Genomic DNA, 20,765 nt, shown 5'->3' on the forward strand with positions numbered 1-20,765 from the left:
TACTTCTTTCCTCTGAGTTACAGTTATAGATGCTTACAATGCAAACACTCAATATAACTTTATAACATGGAGTACAGATGTTATAAGTGAGATTATTACATGAAGCATCCTACAAGCATTTAATAAAGTCTAAATATTGAACACATTTTTATAACTCCAATACCTGTTTTAACAATACCAATACACAGGTGAGCCAGACTGGTTTCCAGCTATGCATTTGTCAGTGTTCAGTTAAGGCAGGGTTTCTCAAACAGGGGTCACTGGAAGCAGTGTCTGGCCGATTGCGGCTCCCACTGGCCGCGGATCGCTGCTCCGGGCCAAAGCGCTTCCAGCAGCCCCCATTGTCCTGGAGCAGTGATCCATGGCCAGTGGGAGCCGCGATCGGCCGGACCTGCGGACAGGGCAGGTAAACACACCGGCCCAGCCCACCAGGGTCTTTCCCTACACAAGCAGCGACCCCTGTTTGAGAAACCCTGAGTTAAGGCCTTGGGACCTTTGCATGAGCTGGCCCCAGGACTGTCAGCATCACATCCAGAAAAAACACCTTTGAAGTGCAGCACTATAATGGTGAGTGTTCCAGATATCTCAAAAACCATTCAGAACAATACCTATGTTGACTTGATTCAGTGAACCCACGCAACCCATCCTGTTGTTCATATTAGAGTCAATATTTGCTTATTTTTTTTACTGTCATTTTATTACCCAATCCCATATGTGCCTTTGAAATTTTCTCCCTAATTATATATTTAATAATTCTTCCTTTTAGTAAATATTTCTGTGCATATGTATTTATACTATATTAACACAGGTACCTTTTCTTTCTTGTCTAGCACTCAAGGTATTTTGAGTAAAAGAATAATACAACCGTAAAAAAGGTAAGAATAATAAACTATATTAGTTGTCTTTAAGTGTTATGCAGATGTCAAAGTTAATCATTTTTTTTAAAACTGAAAACTAAATTATTGGAACTTGTAATTAAATGTCACAACAAGAGGTGATTTGTGTTAAGCAGGTAAATGATTAACTTTAGTCTACACAGTTACATAATATAGCTATGATTTCATATATATATATATAAAAATACAAAGACACACACAATTCTGAATTCAGCTATAGCCATGTGGTCTCATTCACATAGTAGAGTTGTACATGCGTAACTGAGGGCCAAATCTGATCTATACAACTCCACTGAAGTGTATGAGACCAGCTGGCTGTAACCAACTGCAGAATTTGCATCATTGTGTTATGTATAATATTTCAACCCAAGGTAAGCTGCACCACTAAGAGTTTAAACTGGAGTGTCACAGCTACACTAGCATCAGTATAGCTACATCAGTGCAACTACACCATTGACCAGTTCTCACTTCAGAAAACCTGTTTCCTGGTACACAGTTATGGACATTGGCTAGGGTAGGTTTTTGAAAACATGGGGTGGTGAAGTACCGTAAATGAAATGCAAGTTGTGTATCTATATGTATGCTATCTATTCTTCCATTTATGGATAAAGTTTCTAAAATGTTGTGGCCCTAATCCTCCTCCCACATACACCCATGTAAATTAAAAGGGACATCACAGAAGTCAATGGAGTTCATTGTCCTAAAACTGGTGGAGGTGATGTGGGAATCAGGTCCTTTGTTTTAAAGTGGCATTTTCTTCTTTATTGCGGCTAAGTTTATCTTCTTTTCATCAGTCTATTGCTTTTTTCCTCTTGCCTGTACAAATTGCCACACTCAGTTCTGCAAATCCTTAAATCTGTAAAGTGTTAGTCTCTATTATACCTCTCTCTGTGATACTGTTTGAAGGATGCAACATAGAAATAAACAACTGTATTTTTAGAAAGGAAAGGATTTTCTTTAGATTTTCTTCCCTGCTAATTCACAATCCCCAAGGAAGAGAATTGAAAGTTTTGCAGAACTAGGACTCCTGGAATCTTAAAATATGAGGTCTGGGGTATCTGATGCCCCAGTATTGATGTCTTTCATAGCTCTGGCTTTGAAGAGATGATATTCTGAGCCCTATTCCAAGTGCTAGAATGTGTGTGCAGAGACTTAAAAAAAACACCCTGTTTTGTTTAAAATTTTGTGGGATTACTTTGTTTTTAAATGTTCCCTTTCATTGCTGTGTCCCCTATGGGACAAACCCCCCTAGTGGTTCTTCTCTATTTTTTTTTTTTCATTAATTTAAACAGTTAATTTTGGAATGAATTTTTTTAACATGGATGTATTCTGAAGGGTGAATTTATAAAAATATTTCAGTGCTCTATATTGATTATCTTTTCATGAATTCCAGATCAAATCTGCTCATCTTACAAGTTGAGTGTGTGCGTGTCAGGGGGAGTGGGGGGGTTAGAGGCAGGCAAGTTAAGTGCCAGCTCAGCAAGCATAACCTGAAATCTGAAAGCCAACCTGGGTTCTCTGTGGTTCAGACATTGCCATGCCTACCACTTTAGCCAATTCTATCACTGATACATGAGCAGGGGCGGCTCCAAGCATCAGCACGCCAAGCACGTGCTTGGGGCGGCAAGCCACTGGGGGCGCTCTGCCAGTCGCCGCGAGGGTGGCAGGCAGGCTGCCTTCGGTGGCTTGCCTGCAGAGGGTCCGCTGGTCCCGCGACTTCAGCGGACCTCCCACAGGCATGACCAGCGAAGGCAGCCTGCCTGCTGTGCTTGGGGTGGCAAAATGCCTAGAGCCACCCCTGTACATGAGCCACTATAAAATGGGCTCCCTCTGCTGTATTGGCTCTGCATTGGCTAAGAGGAGTAAATTGCAGTAAAACCTTACTCTGGTTGGTGAAGTAGGCATATATGGTGGTGAATGGACACAGGCAGTATGTCTATGGAAGAAAGTTCCATTTTACCGTCACTTTTCAGAGCACAATACTTCAGGGTTTTTTGTTTTGTTTTAAACCCTTATGTAGCTAGATGAGCTGAGTTCATTGTAACTCATTTTTTTTCATAATCCCTACAATATCTGATACATAACGTACATACCCATGATCCCGGTATACTCTCTTGTGAGCCTTATTTCACTATTGATATGAGAGCACCTCCCAGACTGCTACATTACTATATTGTTCAAAGAGCTATTCATGTTTCTGCAGAAAATTAGAACATTTTGTGAGTCAAATTTATAATAAGATAGAAAAATGAAAACCTTATAAATTACAAAATAAAACATGTCCGAGGGGAAACACTGTAGCTGTATAACTTTTTTATTATTATTATTTTTGTTTTGCTACATAAGGTATCTTGAATTCTGTTTTTTCTTTATTACAGGATGTTGGTGGAATATGTACTTTTATCTGGCCTTGACCAACTGACCTTGAAAAAGCTCCAGAGATGCTCCCTTTTATAACGTTTTATCTTGTTGAGCCTCACTGTGATTTTTACCCTGACTTCAACTTCACACCCACTTCCATGAGCAATCTTCAGTGACTGGTTTCTCTCTGTCATTATTCACGCATATTTGAGGCAGTTAATTATCAAAGTCATATTTAATCTTTAATGACAGTGAAAGATTTCATTATATTTTTTTTGTAATTTATTTTTCAGGAGGCAATTATAGCAGGATCTCATGAAAGAGACATGCTTGTAGCTTCCATGACTATGGAATCTGCAGGAATAACCTGCTCTCTCCTATATAATTAGCCAAAAAAACTGACAGCTTGCAGAGGCTTGTGGTGGGGGAAGGGAGAGGGGCAGTCTGTTCCTTTTTGCTTGGTGGTTATCTGCTGAGGTTTTAAAGAAAAAAATTGAAATATTACTGTGTGCACTAGACTGAATATTTTACTTTTTAAATGTTTTTAAACGAGTACAAAATGTATGATAATAAAACTTTGAAAAATACTTTCAATGTGATTTTTAATTTATGGGGAGTTTTCTGTGCTATAATATACTGACTTTTTTCACTGTGCTTATTTTTCTTCAATTTTGTCTAACTTCCATGGGGAAAATTGCATGTTGGATTGCTTCATTGGCTTCTTTTTCTCTTCCTCCCTCCCATTCTAATGGAACTGACCTGTTGTAATATCACTATTTCAGTAAGGTGCCATTGTGCTTTCCACAAAGTCCAATGCACAAGCTAAATCTCTGCCTAATGTAAAGTAGATGCTTACACTGCCTGGCACGTAAACCATGCAGATACGAAATCTTCCACATTTAAAGCTGTGTCTTATGTAAAATGGTGAAGGTTTCGCAAACAGTTTTTTCAATGCGTAGATGTACCATGATATTTTGCATCCCCATTATAATATAGAATTTATATAACAGATAATAAGCTTCAGCCACAGCTTTATTCCAAAGCTTGGATGCACCTATAGTTTTTGCCCTGCAGGATTATCTTTGCAATGCCCATAATTATGTCTGTTTCAGAGAATCACTCACCATCTCATATACTACTAGATTGAAGTTAATTGTATACCCTGACCTAACCTTAGAGTGACTCAGTGTAAATACCTCTGCATCTCTATGCAGGTATTAAGCATCTGACATCAAAGAGATTCAGCAGAAGAACTCTGCAAATCAGTAAAATGAGCCTGTAATGCAAGCATTCGTCATTGTACTCTGGTGCTTCTATAAGGAGGAGCTCCCCTCTCCACCTTCTTTTCATAGTGGTCAGAGCCTGGCACTTGGTTGTCAGGGTGAATGATAAAGTGGTGATGATTTAGGAAATGCCTGTGTTAGCTCTTGCATTATACTCTCTACATGGTGAGTCTCACATTCAGCCCGGATTAGTAGTAGTGTAGTGAAACCCTCCACTAGGAATACTCTGCCTCTCAACACCATGAATTCATACCTCACGTGTCAGCTGAAATGTTCCTGCTGAGCATGACTGAGGTGGCAGAGTGTGCAGAAAGAGGCATTCTGAAGGTAATTAGACAGTGATCCCTGTCTAAGTCCAAATCCAACTTGGTTAGGCGACTGTGTCCCTCATCCTAAGAGGAAAGGATGTGTCTATATTTACTGTTGCTATTTTCACATCCAGGAACTGTGCCGAGTCCAATAGGACTGCGCATCCTCTTGACCACCAGAAGGTGGATTTGCTCAGTGGTAAAAGACACCCGTTCTTCAAAGTGTCCCTTTCTCAATCTTTTTCAGTTTGAAAGTATTCTGAAACCCGTAACTGATTTCTGCACTACCTTTCCAGAATCATTACTGTGCACGTCTAAATTGTCCCACTTTTTTCTTTTCTGTTTTTGTGTAATATAAAAATACAGAATAAATGGTGTCTACAAACAGAGAGCCAGTCTGTCACTTAAAAGTCATGGCCTGCAATGGACATGATGAGAAGGGGCCATAATGCAGCAGAATCACCCGGAGGAATTCTTGCTATCTCAGCTACAACATCTTCCCAAGCTTGTCCTGCAGTGACAGACTAGATCTTATTTTCAGAGGGCTGTATTGTGCACTCTACCTTTACCCAGGTGTATAACTAGCAGTGGTGGTGGTGGCATTACCAAGGAGCAATGTCTGCACTCTCCTACAGGGTTGTGCCTGGCTGTGCATGAATACAAGGTGTGGGGAAAATGTGTTGTGCCTGTCTTTTCACAGTTGAGCTCAAACTCCAACCCTTCATTTCAAGATCATGGGTCCCTTGTATATGACACATTACAGCAAAACCTGGGTAACATCTTATCTTCTGCCATGCTGTTTCTATTGTGGTGGCTGCCGCTTCCCGCAGCTCCCATTGGCCAGAAACAACGAACCGCGTCCGCTGGAAGTTGCAGAGGGCCGTGCCTGCAGACAGTCAACGTCAGAAAAACATCTCATGATCTGCAATAAGATTACCCTGATGGGCCGTATGCAGCCTGCAGGCCACAGGTTGCCCACCACTGACCTAAAGGCACTCAGAAGCTCTTGGCTGATTTCTCTCTGATTTTGACCAATGAAAAATATTCTGACAAGACAGACCTACCAGCTTCTGGAGCTCCTAGAAAAACTGGTTCATAGATATATAGGTTTTAACTCTAGAATGAACCATTATGAGCAACTAGTCTGACTTCCTCTATAACATGGGTCATAGAATTTCACCAAGTGATTCCTTCATCAAGTCCAAATGCTCTATCTCAACCATAAATCTTCTAGAAAGACATTCAATTTATGTCCTGGGATACGAGACTGGTGATAATTTACCCTAATTCTAAAAAAAGACATGGACAGTCTTCATTATGACAATGACCACTCCATCACTGTTGAACCCAGATTATAAAATTCGGACAAAGGTTCTCACTTCACACTTAAACATTGCTATATCAATCATTCATGGAGACCAAGTGGATTTTATTCATAACAGATTAGCGGGAGACAGTACTCGGAAATTATTCCATTTAATCTGCCAGGCACAAATAACTGGTGCTCCCAGCTGCTATCCTATCATTAGATGCTGAAAAGGCCTACAATTGAGTGGGATGGCCATACCTACAAGCAATCCTGAGAAAATTAAGATTTGATTTAAATTTCTGACCTGGAGTGGTGATATTCGCAAATCATCCCTTGCCTCTGTTCTGGCAAATGGTGGTGTCTCCTCCACTTTTCAGTTAAATTGAGGAACACGTCAGGGATGCCCTCTGTCACCTCTACTATTTGATATTGCCGTGGAACCTCTAGCAGCACATATCAAACACCCTCCGTTGAAGGAATTGCCATCCGAGATAAAGAATACAAGATTAGTCTGTACATGGATAATACTCTGCTCACTCTCAAGCATCCCTCCTCTTCAATTCTACCACTACTCTCTGCAGTAAATGACTTTCATGATATATTGGGATTTTGGATGAACTGTAATACATCTCCAAGTGATGGATATTTCGCGTGGACCAAATCCATCTCAAATACAATCATTCTCCTTTCATTGATGCAAAGAGAGAACCTATTTAGGAATCAGGATATGCTCTGATTTATCAAAGATTGTGTCTGCAAACACAGATGTCAGACTAAAAGTGATAAGACATGAAGAAATGGCATTCACTACCACTATCTTTATTGGGAAAGATAGAAGCTATTAAAAATGAATTTAGGACCAAGATTAATGTATTATGTTTAGCTTAATTCCTTCAATTTCCTGCCTCAACTTTCACAAGAACAAGAGTTACACAACAATTCTTATGGAATATGAAGACATTATGTATATCCCATAAAATACTTAACCCCTGGCTGTCACTTTGTCCATGATTTCTTACCTGATTTGTATTTATATAATTTTGCTTTTTTTATTAAGATTTCTAATAAAATTGTTCTGTCCCACCAATTCTTCCCAAAACCCAGTGTGCCTCGAGATTGAAGAAAAAAGTAGTTAACACCTTTTGGCTCCCTGCACTTCCATTTTTAAAACTGTTGCCTGCATCTTTAAGGTGAAATTATAATATTTATCTCCTCTTAGAGTGTTCTTCAGAAAATCAAGTCCATTACCTCTTCTAATCTCACCAACTCACATCCCATGCCAATCTGGAATAATCCCCAATTTAAATTTGCTAATAGACTGAAACTCAAATTAATCTGGCTAAGCAAATGTATGTTAAGCATAAAAGAGATTATTGAATGGACAACTGTAGCCTCCTTCACATCTTTGTGATAAATACCAGCTACCAACAGAGCAAGGTCCTTTCTACAATAAGCTTTCATTTAAGATTATAGAAGAGCTGGGGAATTGCTGGCAGGCCATAAATAACATTCCACTGGAAGTGCACCTTAAAAGGTGTGTTTACTGACCAAATGTTTTTAGCTATGCATACAAATGTCTGAACTCCTTGATGTATCCTACTGACTATACCCTAAAAGAAAAATGGGAGAAGGACCTAAACATCTCCATTTCCTCTGACAGGTGGGATAACATCTGACATAATACATGTAGAACATCCAGTTCTCTGTTTTTTGCATTTTTCAGAACAAAATTCTGAATATTCTTCGACCCCTGTGTGATTTGCATGAAGCTGGACTTACTCCACATACTAAATGTTGATGTGACAGCTCTAAAGCAAAACTGTCTCATGTAGTCTTTGAATGTCAAAATATACCCACACCAGGAAACAAGTGTGTGGCACTCTGTTTAAGGTGACTGATGTAGGGAAAACTCCTACCATGAGCCTCTGTATTTTGGGCATTCTAGAAAATCTACCCTGTTTGAGTAATATCAGGAAATGGATTGCTGCAGCACTTATAATGGTCGAGTCATTTTAAGAAAATGGAAATCTTAACTCGCACCCCCCCCACACACATTCTTTGATTGGCTAACTCAACTAACAAACACTGCCCTCCTGCACAAACTGGCAACAACCTATAGAGGCCCAAGATCTAACTATGAAGACACCTGGTCTTTCATGAGAGCATTACAAATAGGGTGACAATACATCCCCTTTTGGCAGGGACAGTCCCCCTCTTTAAGACCTGTCCCTGCCATCCAGACTAGTTTGGCAAAAGTGAGCATTTGTCCCATTTGCTCTTGCCAACTTGATCAGTTGGCAAGAGCAAACGAGACAAATGCCCACTTTTGTCAAAAACTAGGGTGCACCAGAACATGTGTGGGGGGGTGAGTGGCAATGGCAGGAGGGGTGGGGGCAGCCAGAAGAGAGAGGGGCCCCCCTATCTGGTGGGAAGGGATGCAGGCCCAGCCTTGGGCCCTGGGCTGACCCCACCTGGGTGCTGGGTGACTGTGCTCCTGGCTTGGGGTGGTCTGCCTGCTGCTGGGGGGGGTCTGGCCCCCCTGGCCCCCCCTGAGCAGCCTGAACTGCCCCCTGGCCCCCCCCACCCCAGCCCCTGCCATGGGCCCCCACCCCCACCCCCCCCTGCCCCCCAGCCCCCACCATGGTGGGCCGGGCCCCCCCCCTCCCCCTGCCCCTGCCCCCGGGGGACCCCCTGCATGGGCAGCCATGGCATGGGGCTTGGCAGGACCCTCCCAGGGGCTTGGACAGCCCTCATGGGGATGCGGGGAGGTCCCCCCTCTTTCCCCCCTGGCCCTTCTCCCTCCTTGGGAATATGCCCTGTTTAATTACAAATATTTTCTCCCTTTATTAATTACAAGTGTTTCTATTTTTGATTGAGGAAATATATTTATTTTTTACTGTTCTATACTGTGTTGTTAGTTGTTTTATAACTGTCTATTACTGTTTTTGTTGTGTTTTTGTATTTGTGTGTTACTGTAACTTGTATTATGTTTTAAAATATTTTTTCATAAAGTATGTCTTTAAGCTGTCTTTTTTAAAAGCTTTAGTAAGTTCTTGTTTTTTGTTTCATAAGTATGTGTGATGGATATATATGTAATGTATTATTTTGTTGGGGGATATATGTCTCACTGTGGGGTGAATGTATTATATGTGATTGGAATGTATGTGTGTATGTATTGCAGGGAGAGAGGTTTTGTGGGACAGCTCCTGGATAACTAAAAAAGTGGGGGCAAGGGAAACAGTGGGTTATCAAGGAAAAAAGGGGGGAAAAACAAGATATATTATTACCTAGGGTTTGTACCAATTTGCATCTAAGTCTACCTAGGTCCTTGTACCAATTGTTATATTACCTCACCCAAGTTTGGCTGGTTCTGGTTATGTTTCCCAATCCTTTCACCAGTTAACTGTGCTGGGTCTCACAATCTCATTTAATAAAATGTATAATAAACAAAACCAGAACTTTAATAAATTGATGATTGATAAATGAATGCTTTTACCTAACACTTTTTTTTAATTGAACTTCAAGCACAACACACTTTTACCTAATACTACTAGTTCAAAGAACCTCAAACCCCCTTAGTAAGTCACTACCTAGAGTGTTCATATCTCAAGTCATCAGGAGTTTCACTGTCCTTCTGTCACCTTGATGGGGAGTTTAGTGTGTGGACTTCAGAAAAAGACCCTTTGTCAAACTTCCTGGACCAAAACCTCCCTATTTTATAGAATAAGATTTTAAAAGGACATCCCCCAATAGGATAAATCAATGCAATCAACAAACAATAACAATAATTGATTATTCCTTATCAGCAAAAAGCCTTTTCAGCAAAAAAACACAAACAACACAACAACCACAATCAAAGGTCAGTTTCACAATCAAGGTCCCTTTCCCTGTTCACAAATCTCCTATCTTTCCACTCTAGTAAAATTACAGTTGTTTTTGTCTACCTCTTGTTTTGCCAGATTTTATTTAGTACTGTGTGTGGTCCTCACTTCACTTGGGGGGGGGGTGGGGAGGGTTCAAAAAAAAGTTCAAATGGTTATTGTATAGTGTCAAACTCTCTCACAATCATCAAACAGGGTTCAAAAGCAGTTTGATCATCACACAAAAAAAAAAAATGATAAGGCTTCAAAAAAAAGAACTGATAAACTCTTCTTCCTTTCTTTCTTCAGGGACAATCTTCTCTTCAAAAAGGGGAGGGCCCCCACTAAACAGAGACAAAGCCTGGAACTGGTAAGGTACTAGCAGAAAGATAGAAGAGTAGGGTCTGGTAAGCTTTAAACATATATATAGAGTATTTAATTTTTTTTTATTTATTTATTCTATACCTTAAGAACCTTAAGAATAAATAAGCTGTTAAGAAAGAAAGAAGAAAGAATACTGATAGAGATACAGCAGCAGCATGCTTGCCAGAGGCACCCACCGGTGCAACGCACAAACCCTTCGCACAACCCATTAAACAAAATGCAAAAAGCTCATGCTGCAAAACGTCTGTTATGCTGTAAGGTGCCAGGTTCTTATGCCCTCTTTACACTCCATTCTACTCTGCAGCTACAGCCAGATACCTCTGTCTGTCTGAAAGAAGGGCTTGTATAAAACCCTGTAAGCAACAGCAATACCCACACCCTGGTAGCTGGTAGATACAGACAGCAACAGGAAAGGGGGATATCACAGGGGCAATCACCATTGCCGGGGAAGAGCAGTGTAAGAGCTGGAGTCAAGAGGATCCCCAGTCCAAGGGGAAGAGAGAGAAGATTCTCTACCCAAGAGAGCCTATGGCTGCATGGAAGTTATATAAGAAGTGCCCACTGAATACATTGCAAATTACAGTGCAGCAGTGAACCAGAAACAGTGACTGTATTTACACCTCTCACAGTGACTCTCTCACCTCTCAGCCCTCTTAAGCTAAGCTCTGCTCTCTAAGCCTCCCATTCCAAGAGTCTGTTTTGCCCCCCCTGTGACTCACCTGTCTGTGATATAATGGGAGTCCTCTGATATGGACGGATGAGGTCTACCTTGACCTGCCATCCAGACACGCCACCTAGGGACACTACCTTGCCACAGGCCCAGGATGCACACAAACCCATCATGGTGCCGCAATGTGAGTGTCTCAACATGTGTGTGCCTTTGTCCCACCAAGTGTGTGGTCTGCAAGTAAAGTGGAGCTCCCCCCAGCCTGGGCCCCCCCCCTTCCCCCCCCCCTCCCCTGCCCCCCCCCCCCCTCCTCCCTTGCCCCCCGCCCCCCCCCCCCCTCCCCCCCCCCTCGCTTGCTCCTCTCCGCCCTGCCACCTCTGCCATAAAGTGAGTCCTCATGGTGTTAAAGTGGCCTTGATTCTACTTTACTATAGGGATTATACAATACTATCAACACCTGGATTCTTCCTCCACCTTCCCCCCCAAATGTACAAATGTATATGTGGTTCTTGTACTATCCCTCCCCTATTGGGATGGTTCAAATATATTAAATCATATATTCCTTATTAATAATATATATAATTTATATTATCTTTTTTTAGTTATTTAAATAGTTACCCAGAAAAACACTGATTAAAATAAATAAAGAGAAGATTTAAATAAAAGTAATATTATAGTAGCATAAGTCAGAAGAGTAACAGAGAAAGAAAATAAAAAAAAAAATAATAAAAAAAAATAATAATAAAAAAAGAATCTATAAGACAAACACAAACCTATCAGAAGCAAACAAAACCCCACAGGCTTCACTGTCAGGTCAGGACTGACCCCTCTGTCAGGGACCCCCCCCCTGGGAGTCCAATGGGTATTTTCTGAATGAGATGGGCAGAGAGATGGAGAGGGAGGAGGAGGGGGAGAGGTCCCTTCCTTTTTTTGCCCTCCTCTCTCTTTTTTTCTGTCTCTGTTTGAAAAGCTTTTCCAGCTGAGAGAAGAGACAGGAGAGATGACTGAGGTGAACATGAGAGTCCCTCTGTGAAAGGGAGAATGAGTGGTATAACCTCCTAAGATATTGATGTATTTCTTTGCCCCTTCTTTGCCCCCTTTCTTGCCAAAGGATGGCCACTTGATATGAGATGGCCCATCAGACCTTTGACACCTACCATCTTGCCCATCTTGCCCTTTCTCTTTGAAGCCCTCCTGAAACTGGATTAGCCACTTATTATCTAGGAAACGACAGTTGCATGATTTCAGTTTGCTCATAACTTTACACATAATGTTGCTACATGAATTTTACCATGCTATTACTGATCAGCAAGTTATGAGTTTTCAAATAGTACCTCACAAGGCCTACCTTGTACAAAGATTATTAAAATGGTGTGTAGGATCTGAATACAGGGGTGCATTCAGTCACAACTGGCACCAGTTCACAAGGTTCACTGTCAGAATATGTCAGAATATAGTGTAATAGTAAACTGTAAACTGGACCTGCTACTGATATGTATGCGTGATGTATGTGATGTTGTGTAAATGTGTGTTGTGTGTGATTGTGGTATGGAAATAACCCACCAATGATGAAAGTGGATAAAGTAGTTTGGCATAGACAAAGGAATATTATTTTACCTGTTTGCCCATGTCTCCAACATAAACTGAGCAAGAAGAGGCCAGAGACAATGGAAGTACATTTACATCTAAGGAAAACAAAGTGATTAAGACAATCAAATAAGCAAATTGACCAGAGCATAGCAACTATGCACCCACAAGGACTGTGGAACTGTCTGGGTTTATATTTCAAAGGTTTACTGGACTATAAAAAGAAGGGGAGAGAACCCCTTATTTATCTCTTACTTAGGGAAGACGGGACAGCACCCTCTAATTCCATGAATGTTGGATCCTCTGGCTTGGAGGGTTGGCAATGCTGGTAACTTGATGTAAGTGAGAAAAATGCTTAGGCAAAGACTGCAATTTGTTAACATTTAGGGTTTAGTCCATAGAAAGCATGTTATCTTTGTTTTGTTTGTAACGATACCTGTCTCTTTTTCTCTTGCTTAGCATCATTTAAATCTGTTCTTTATTAATAAACTTACTCTTAGTTTTACTGTAGACCCTGTCAGTGCTGTCCTGCTGAAGTATAGAGTCCTCAGCTAACCTAGCAGGGTGGCATGCGAACCTGATAATTTCTTTGAGTATCCAATGAGAGGGGCTGGAGACTGCAGATAAATGTCTCTGGGGAGTTTGGGAACTGGGGCTTACTGAGTGTTACCTGCAAGGCAAGATAAAGCCTGGCAGAGTCTCGAGGAGTTTGCTGGTGAGGAAAAGAGGCTGGTTTGGCAGGGAGCTGACACACACATTAATCCTCAGCAGAGCTCACTCTTACTAAGGCAGAGGGGTAACACCATGGCTTACAGTTCTGAGTGTCCTGAGGAGAGCATCACAGCTCTCCTTTGAACTCTCTCCTATTTTTCCACATCCTTCTTGAAATGTGGACACCAGCACTGGGCACAGTATTCTAGTGGTGGTTTTACCAATGCTGTCTACAGAGGCAAGATCGCTTCCCTCCTTCCATGTGATAGTCCCCTTTTTATACATCCAAGGATCACATTAGCCCGTTTACCCACAGCATTGCAGAGCACTCAGGTTGAGGGGGTTATCTACAATGACCTCAAAGTTCTTTTCTGAGACACTACTTAACAAGACAGAGCTTCCATTCTGTAGGTATAGCCTGCATTCTTTTTTCCTAGGTGTACTACCTTGCATATGGCTGCATTAAAACACATTTGTTTGGATTGTGACAATTTAACCAAGTGATTTAGATCCCTTTGCCACAGCCACCTGTCTTCATTATTTACTATCCCATCAATCTTTGTGTTAGCTGCAAACCTTATAAGTAAATATATATATTGTCTAGATCATTGACCAAAAAAATTTAAATACCATTGGGCCAAGAATTGATCCCTGAGGGATTCTGCTGGTACTGCCTCCACCCACTGATATCTTCCCATTCACTAATTTTGAGATCTGTCAGTGAGTCAGCTTTTAGTCCATCTAATGTGTGCCCAGTTAATTCCATATAATCAAGTGTTTTTTTTAAATCAAGATATTATGTGATATGAGGCAAAATGCTTGGAGAAATGCAAGTATATTATATCAGCACAGGTGCCTTTATCAACCAGGCCTGTAATTTTGTCCCAAACTGCTCCCCCTCCCCCTACTATACCCATTTTCCAGGAAATCATGTTCTTTGGCATTAATTATATTTTAGCCTCTATTTCTTTATTGATAGAATCTCAAATTAACCATTTCATTATTTTGCCTGGTATTGATATCAAGCTAACTAGTCATTTCTCTGCGTCATCCCTTTTACTACTGTTAAATATTGGAATTACATTGACAGTCCTCTAATGCTTTGGAATTTTTCAAGATTTGTTAAAAATTAATATGAGTAGTTCAGAGGGCTCTTCAGGTCATTCCTTTAAGACGCTTTAGTGTGTTCAGGTCTGATTTGAAAATGTTTACATTTAGCAGATGCTGCTGCTTCACATCCTCCTTTGTTACAGATGATAAATTTTCTGTTCCATCCACAACATCATATGGGATGAATATATCCTCCTGCTTCATTCCAAATATAGAACTGAAATAACTATTGAATACGTCTTTTTTTTTCTACATGCCTATTTATGATTTTACTGTCTGCATCTAGCCATGAACTTATGCCTGACCCAGGATTTTTTTTTGTTCCTAATATGTTAAAAATGCCTTTTTCTTGCCTTTAACCCTATTGGCCATTGATAGTTCATTGATCCCTTTAGCTTCCCTTAACAGTCACCTACATTTTTAATATATAACATATTCATTGTCATTATCTTCCCCTTTTTTGAATTCTTTATATATTCATTTTTTTGTTTTGGTTTATCACTGCTCTTGCATCTCCTTTTAACCAGGATGGCTTTTTGACCAGTGTCACTTTTTATTTCCTATTTAGAATCATGGCTTTTGAGGCATCCAGTTGGATGTTCTTGAACAATTCCTTGTTTTCATTTTAACACTTCCTACTTAAATTTATGTTCCCAGTCAGTTATAACAATTGTTTTAAGCTTTAGAAAAATGCCCCTTTTATATACTGGTTAGTGCCATATTCTGTTTGCAAATAGTAGGTTTAACCAGATCATGATCACTGGTACCTAGGCAACCGCTAACTTTTAGGTCAGAAATTAACTCTTTTCTGTCCATCAGAATGAGGTGTACAATTGAGTTAACATGTGCCAGATGAAGGACTTTCTGTGTTTAAAAAAAATTGTGAGCTGACATAAACTTCCTGAGTTCAGTTAAAACCTCATTTAAAACTGATGTGTGAACATGCACTTCATTTAAGATAATTGTAAAAGACAGTTAAGGGGCTACACCTAAATCAAGGCAGAACAAAGTCTGCACCTGATGGACAGATGCTTCAGGAGCAGTCTTGGTGGTTTCTGAAACCCACCAGTTCCACATCTTTAGTTTTATTAGTAAAAACCTTAATCCGTACATCTTTGAGGTTCTGTGACTCTGAACTGTCTCTCACTCTGACAGGTAACGGTGTCTTTGATGTAAAGTGCCACCTCTTTTTTCCCATTATATCCTTATAGAACAAGTTTTAGCCATCAATTTTAGTGTTCCACTCACGTGACCTATCCCACCAAATTTCATTAATGCCATATCATATTTCTTCTTATATAGTTTAACTCTAGCATCCTGCCTAGCGACTTGGAATAAAAAGTAGTTCATTATTACTGTAAATTGTGAATATGTCATCCATCTTCCTCCCGAACACAGAACAGAAATATGTATTGAACACCTCTTCTTATTCTGCATCATTATTGATGTTTTCATTATCCCTAGTCTATTTTGGTCTGCTAGCCACTTTATCAAACAGAAATAAGCTATCAAAACTCTAGGTAATGTGCATTATTATAAGTGCATGCTTGTTGTAAATGTCCATTAATATAAAACTTTCCCCCATTCTCCATCTTCTCTTCACATTCATCCTTATTCTGCTTGTTACTGCATGGACTCTGTGAAAATCTATTTTGTAGCATACCCTGTAGCTCATGAACTGTGGGCTCTGGCAGGGAATAGGGTCTTGAGTACTGGAAGCTTTCACTGGAAATGCCCTGACCTGGTTCTACTGATATCAATGGAAAGACTCCCATTGACTTCAATGGGGAATTGGACTGTGCCATTAAATAGGGATTAGGTCAAGTGCCTCACTTGATTATAACTGCTGAGCTATCATACATGAGAGAGGCAGTATCTCAGGTAAACATCACCCACAACCCAACTCATCTCTTCACACAATCCAAGATGGCCAACCAAAAGGCTTTGGGTTTGGGGGGGGGTCCCCCCCCCGATATTCCTTCAGAGAAAAAAGTGAAAGGTTGACAGGAGGGACTTATTTTATTTTGGTATATCCTTTATTTCACTTTCCTTTTCAGATGCTCTGTGGTACCCTGTCACATCAACTCAAAGCTGATGAATATTTTGTTCCCTTGAACTTTTATATTTCTATATGTGAGACCAGAACTCCACAAATGCCAATTACTTTACTCTTTTTCAAATCAATGCCTCGCCTGGCTCCACTTTAAAAAAGAATGTGTAAAATAGTGATTCATTGTGTTTTAAGTGTTTAATCTGATAATATGTTTCCTATGCTATTTGTGCCTTGGCAACTGTCTCCAGGCAGGAAGCAAGTGGAGAGATTGGAATTGAAATAGTTTCCAATTCATTTAACCTGTCACAACCATACAGACCAACATTTTCAAAAGTGACCCGTGACTTTTAGGTGCCTCAGCTTTTGGATGCCCAGAAAGAAGAAGATCAAATGCGGCTTGATCTTCAGAGGTGCTCTGTAACCACAGCTCCTATTGACTTTAGCTGGAGTTGTCACTGGTTCAGCTCTTCTGAAAATCAGGCCTACATTGTCATGAGCTGGGCACTCAAAATCAGAGGCTGCTTTTCAAAATATGGGTAGGATCTGAGGAGAAATAGTCAACTGAAAAAGAGTCCCATTCAATTACATCATGTAATGGCACACAGCTAAAAAGTGACAAGTTTTTTAAGTGCTTATATACCAATGCTAGAAGTCTAAATAATAAGATGGGTGAACTAGAGTTCCTCATATTAAATGAGGATGTTGATATAATAGGCTTTACAGAAACTTGGTGGAATGAGGATAATCAATGGGACACAGTAATACCAGGGTACAAAATATATTGGAAGGACAGAACAGGTTGTGCTGGTGGGGGAGTGGCACTATATGTGAAAGAAAGTGTAGAATGAAGTAAACCTCTTAAATGTGCCATAGCATCTCTATGAATAGTAATTCCATGCTCTAATAAGAAGAATATGGCAGTAGGGATATATTACCGGCCACCTGACCAGGATGGCGATAGTGACTGTGAAATGCTCAGGGAGATTAGATAGGCTATAAAAATAAAAAACTCAGTAATAACGGGGGATTTCAACTATCACCATATTGACTGGGTACATGTCATCTCCGGACAGGATGGAGAGAGAAAGTCACCTTAAATGACTGCTTCTTGGAGCAGCAAGTCCTGGAACCCACAAGAGGAGAGGCAATTCTTGATTTGGTCCTAAGTGGAGCACAGGATCTGGTTCAAGAGGTGAATATAGCTGGACCACCTGGTAATGGTGACCATAATATAATTAAAAGGGGTAAACAATGAGGTGGCAAAATTTGCAGATGATACAAAACTACTCAAGATAGTTAAGTCCCAAGAAGACTGCAAAGAGCTACAAAAGGATCTCACAAAACTGGGTGATGAGGCAACAAAATGGCAGATGACATTCAACATGGATAAATGCAAATTAATGCACATTGGAAAACAATAATCCCAACTATACGTATATATAAAATGAAGGAGATCTTGAAATCACTGTAGATAGTTCTCTGAAAACATCCACTCAGTGCATATCAGTAGTCAAAATAACAAACAGAATGTTGGGAATCATTAAGAAAGGGGTAGATAATAAGACAGAAAATATAATAGTGCCTCTATATAAATCCATGGTACGCCCATGTCTTGAATACTGTGTGCAGATATGGTTGCCCCATCTCAAAAAAGATATATTGGAATTGGAAAAGGTTCAGAAAAGGGCAACAAAAATTATTAGGGGTATGGAACAGCTGCCATATGAGGAGAGATTAATAAGATTGGGACTTTTCAGCTTGGAAAAGAGACGACTAAGGGGGGATAGGATAGAGGTCTATAAAATCATGACTGGTGTGGAGAAAGTAAATAAGGAAGTGTTATTTACTCCTTCTCATAAAACAAGAACTAGGGGTCCCCAAATGAAATTAATAGGCAGGAAGTTTAAAACAAACAAAAGGAAGTATTTTTTCACACAATGCACAGTCAACCCGTGGAACTCTTTGCCAGAGGATGTTGTGAGGGCTAAGACTATAACAGGGTTCAAAAAAAGAACTAGATAAGTTCATGGAGGATAGGTCCATCAATGGCTATTGGGCAGGATGGTATCTTTAGCCTCTGTTTTCCAGAAGCTGGGAGTGAATGACAGACTGGATCACTTGATGATTGCCTGTTGTGTTCATTCCCTCTGGGGCACCTGACATTGGCCACTGTCGGAATACAGGATACTGGGCTGGATGGACCTTTTGTCTGATCCAGTATGGCCGTTCTTATGTGGCCATTGTTGTGCGCGTGCGTGCGCATGTGCACACACACACACACATATATGTTTTGTAGAATATCTTGTAAAATACGCTGCCTCCACTGGACATCTTTCCCACCCTTTCTCGTTTCAGTTTAACCAGAGGCAATAGCGATATCTGTAGCTATTGTGTAGTTGAATAAGTTGCACAGGCATACTCCATATTACTACAGGTTATGTATCAGATCTGTTCACTTTATAACAAAGTCTTGGGTGCGGGGGTGAAGAATGAACATAGTTAATTTACAGAAACTGATTTTTTTTAAATATTCTAAAACATTTAGTATATGGTTACTTGAATATGTTCTCAAGAACCAAGACATCCTATATTTGCAGGCGTGTCTGTGCCAAAGTGACTTAGGTACAAAGGAGAACGAAGGTATTTGTAGGAAACTCTTTCTAAAGTGTTTTTATAGCCAATTCAAAATGTTTACAGGAAAAAATTAACATAGAAATTTTCCTGAACTACTTTCTTATATGAGCACATAGCATTTCCCATTAGCTTGATGTGCTGCATACATTCGGTCCATACTGCATTTTCTTTAGAACTGCTGGATTTAATTCACAAATCATTTTTAAAAAGGAAAATATGTATCCAATTTTAGAACATGGGCCTCAATCCTGCATTGGGGTTTGCTACCACAACCACCCGCTGACCCGCAACTAGCTGCAGTTACATTTTGTGATGGGATATATAAACCCCATACCAGGCAACACAGGGTTAATGAGCTAAAGTGGTTTATAGTTTGGTTGCTAGGGAGTAGGTATGTAGTCAGACCATATTAATGCATAGAATTTATTAGGAAAGGATTGATGCAAATGGTTATTATTAATGATTATGGTTAAATATGGAACCCAGAATGCCACACATGGAATAGGGGCATGCATTGGCCTTATGATAATTAGGATACCAGAACAAATATGGGTATACACCCATGACCCCTGCGTCATGTGGGGCATAAGACACCATACCTAGTCCCTTTTCTCAGGTTCTCTCTGGCTCTGAACTGGTATCAACTGGATCCAAGACCTTCTGAGGTTCTACACTTGCTCATTTTTCATCCTTATATTTTCCTTATCTTTTAGAGTGCAAGTATGAAATGCATTTATTAGCATGGCCCTATTGGGTGCACAGGGTTTGTACTGTTTGGATAGGTTTATGCTGTTTAATTATTATAGATAGTACAACTTTTTGGTTTCTTTGTAAGGTTATAGTTAAATCTATGCTACTATACCACCAGTCATGTCAATCCTAGAGTGGAGTTTCTAAAAGAAAATCCTATGTAGCCTGTTTTGGGAAAGAACCTATGAGTGTAGTAGTAAACATTGTAAGTGTGGCAAATCAGTTGTGTCATCATCTGTAAGGGCTCCAGAAAGGAGGGGCGGGGGGGGAATAGAGTGAGGCAGAAGAGGGGAGCCTGGAGGTTGATGTGAAGGAGGGTGTTGGAACAGACAGCCAGTCAGTATAGGGGAGATAATGTCTGGAATTAAAACTGTTTGAAGATGGTCTGATGGTAGTTCCCATCACTGCCTGCTGCAAAACCAGCCAAGGTCACTTCTGCCCTACTCCAGTTACCCGAGAATTTTTCTGGCCCCAGGAAGCTGGCTTCTCCTTGGAATCCCTCTTCCCCACATGGCTTGGGGAAGAAGAAGCTCCTTGTGAGTCCTAATACCACCACGTGGAAGGACCAGGGAGAACCACCCTGGCACAGTTCTGGCTCGGCTATGCTAGGTGGGAGGGGTAGCCTCAACCTAGGCCACTTCTTTCTTCCTCTGTCCCCTCCCTCACTGCCCTGCCAATGCTGCACCTGCTGAGTCTGTTTCTACCATCGATAGGATTTCACACTGGTACGGAGGTCCATGCTATCCGATCTCAGAGCAGGTCTGAGGCCATCATGAAAATTTGATGTGATTTACCTAGGGATTCTTCTTATCCTTTGGGTGATTGTAGCAGGGCAGTTACCCCACTCCTGAG

The 20,765-nt window shown here is 40.6% G+C and overlaps 1 protein-coding gene across 1 annotated transcript in view; it reads left to right on the forward strand.

The window, feature by feature from the left end:
* The window catches only part of EPSTI1 (epithelial stromal interaction 1), an 80,676-nt gene extending 76,831 nt beyond the window's left edge, over positions 1–3,845 (forward strand). The window contains exons 11-12 of the mRNA XM_039522119.1: positions 831–875; positions 3,275–3,845. Of these exons, the coding sequence (XP_039378053.1) occupies positions 831–851 (21 nt within the window). The 3' untranslated portion in view covers positions 852–875; positions 3,275–3,845. The remainder of the gene's footprint in view (positions 1–830; positions 876–3,274) is intronic.
* The last annotated feature ends 16,920 nt before the right edge of the window (positions 3,846–20,765 follow it).

The sequence above is a fragment of the Mauremys reevesii genome, linkage group 1 (genome assembly GCF_016161935.1).
Source record: "Mauremys reevesii isolate NIE-2019 linkage group 1, ASM1616193v1, whole genome shotgun sequence".
NCBI classification, from domain to species: Eukaryota; Metazoa; Chordata; order Testudines; family Geoemydidae; genus Mauremys; species Mauremys reevesii.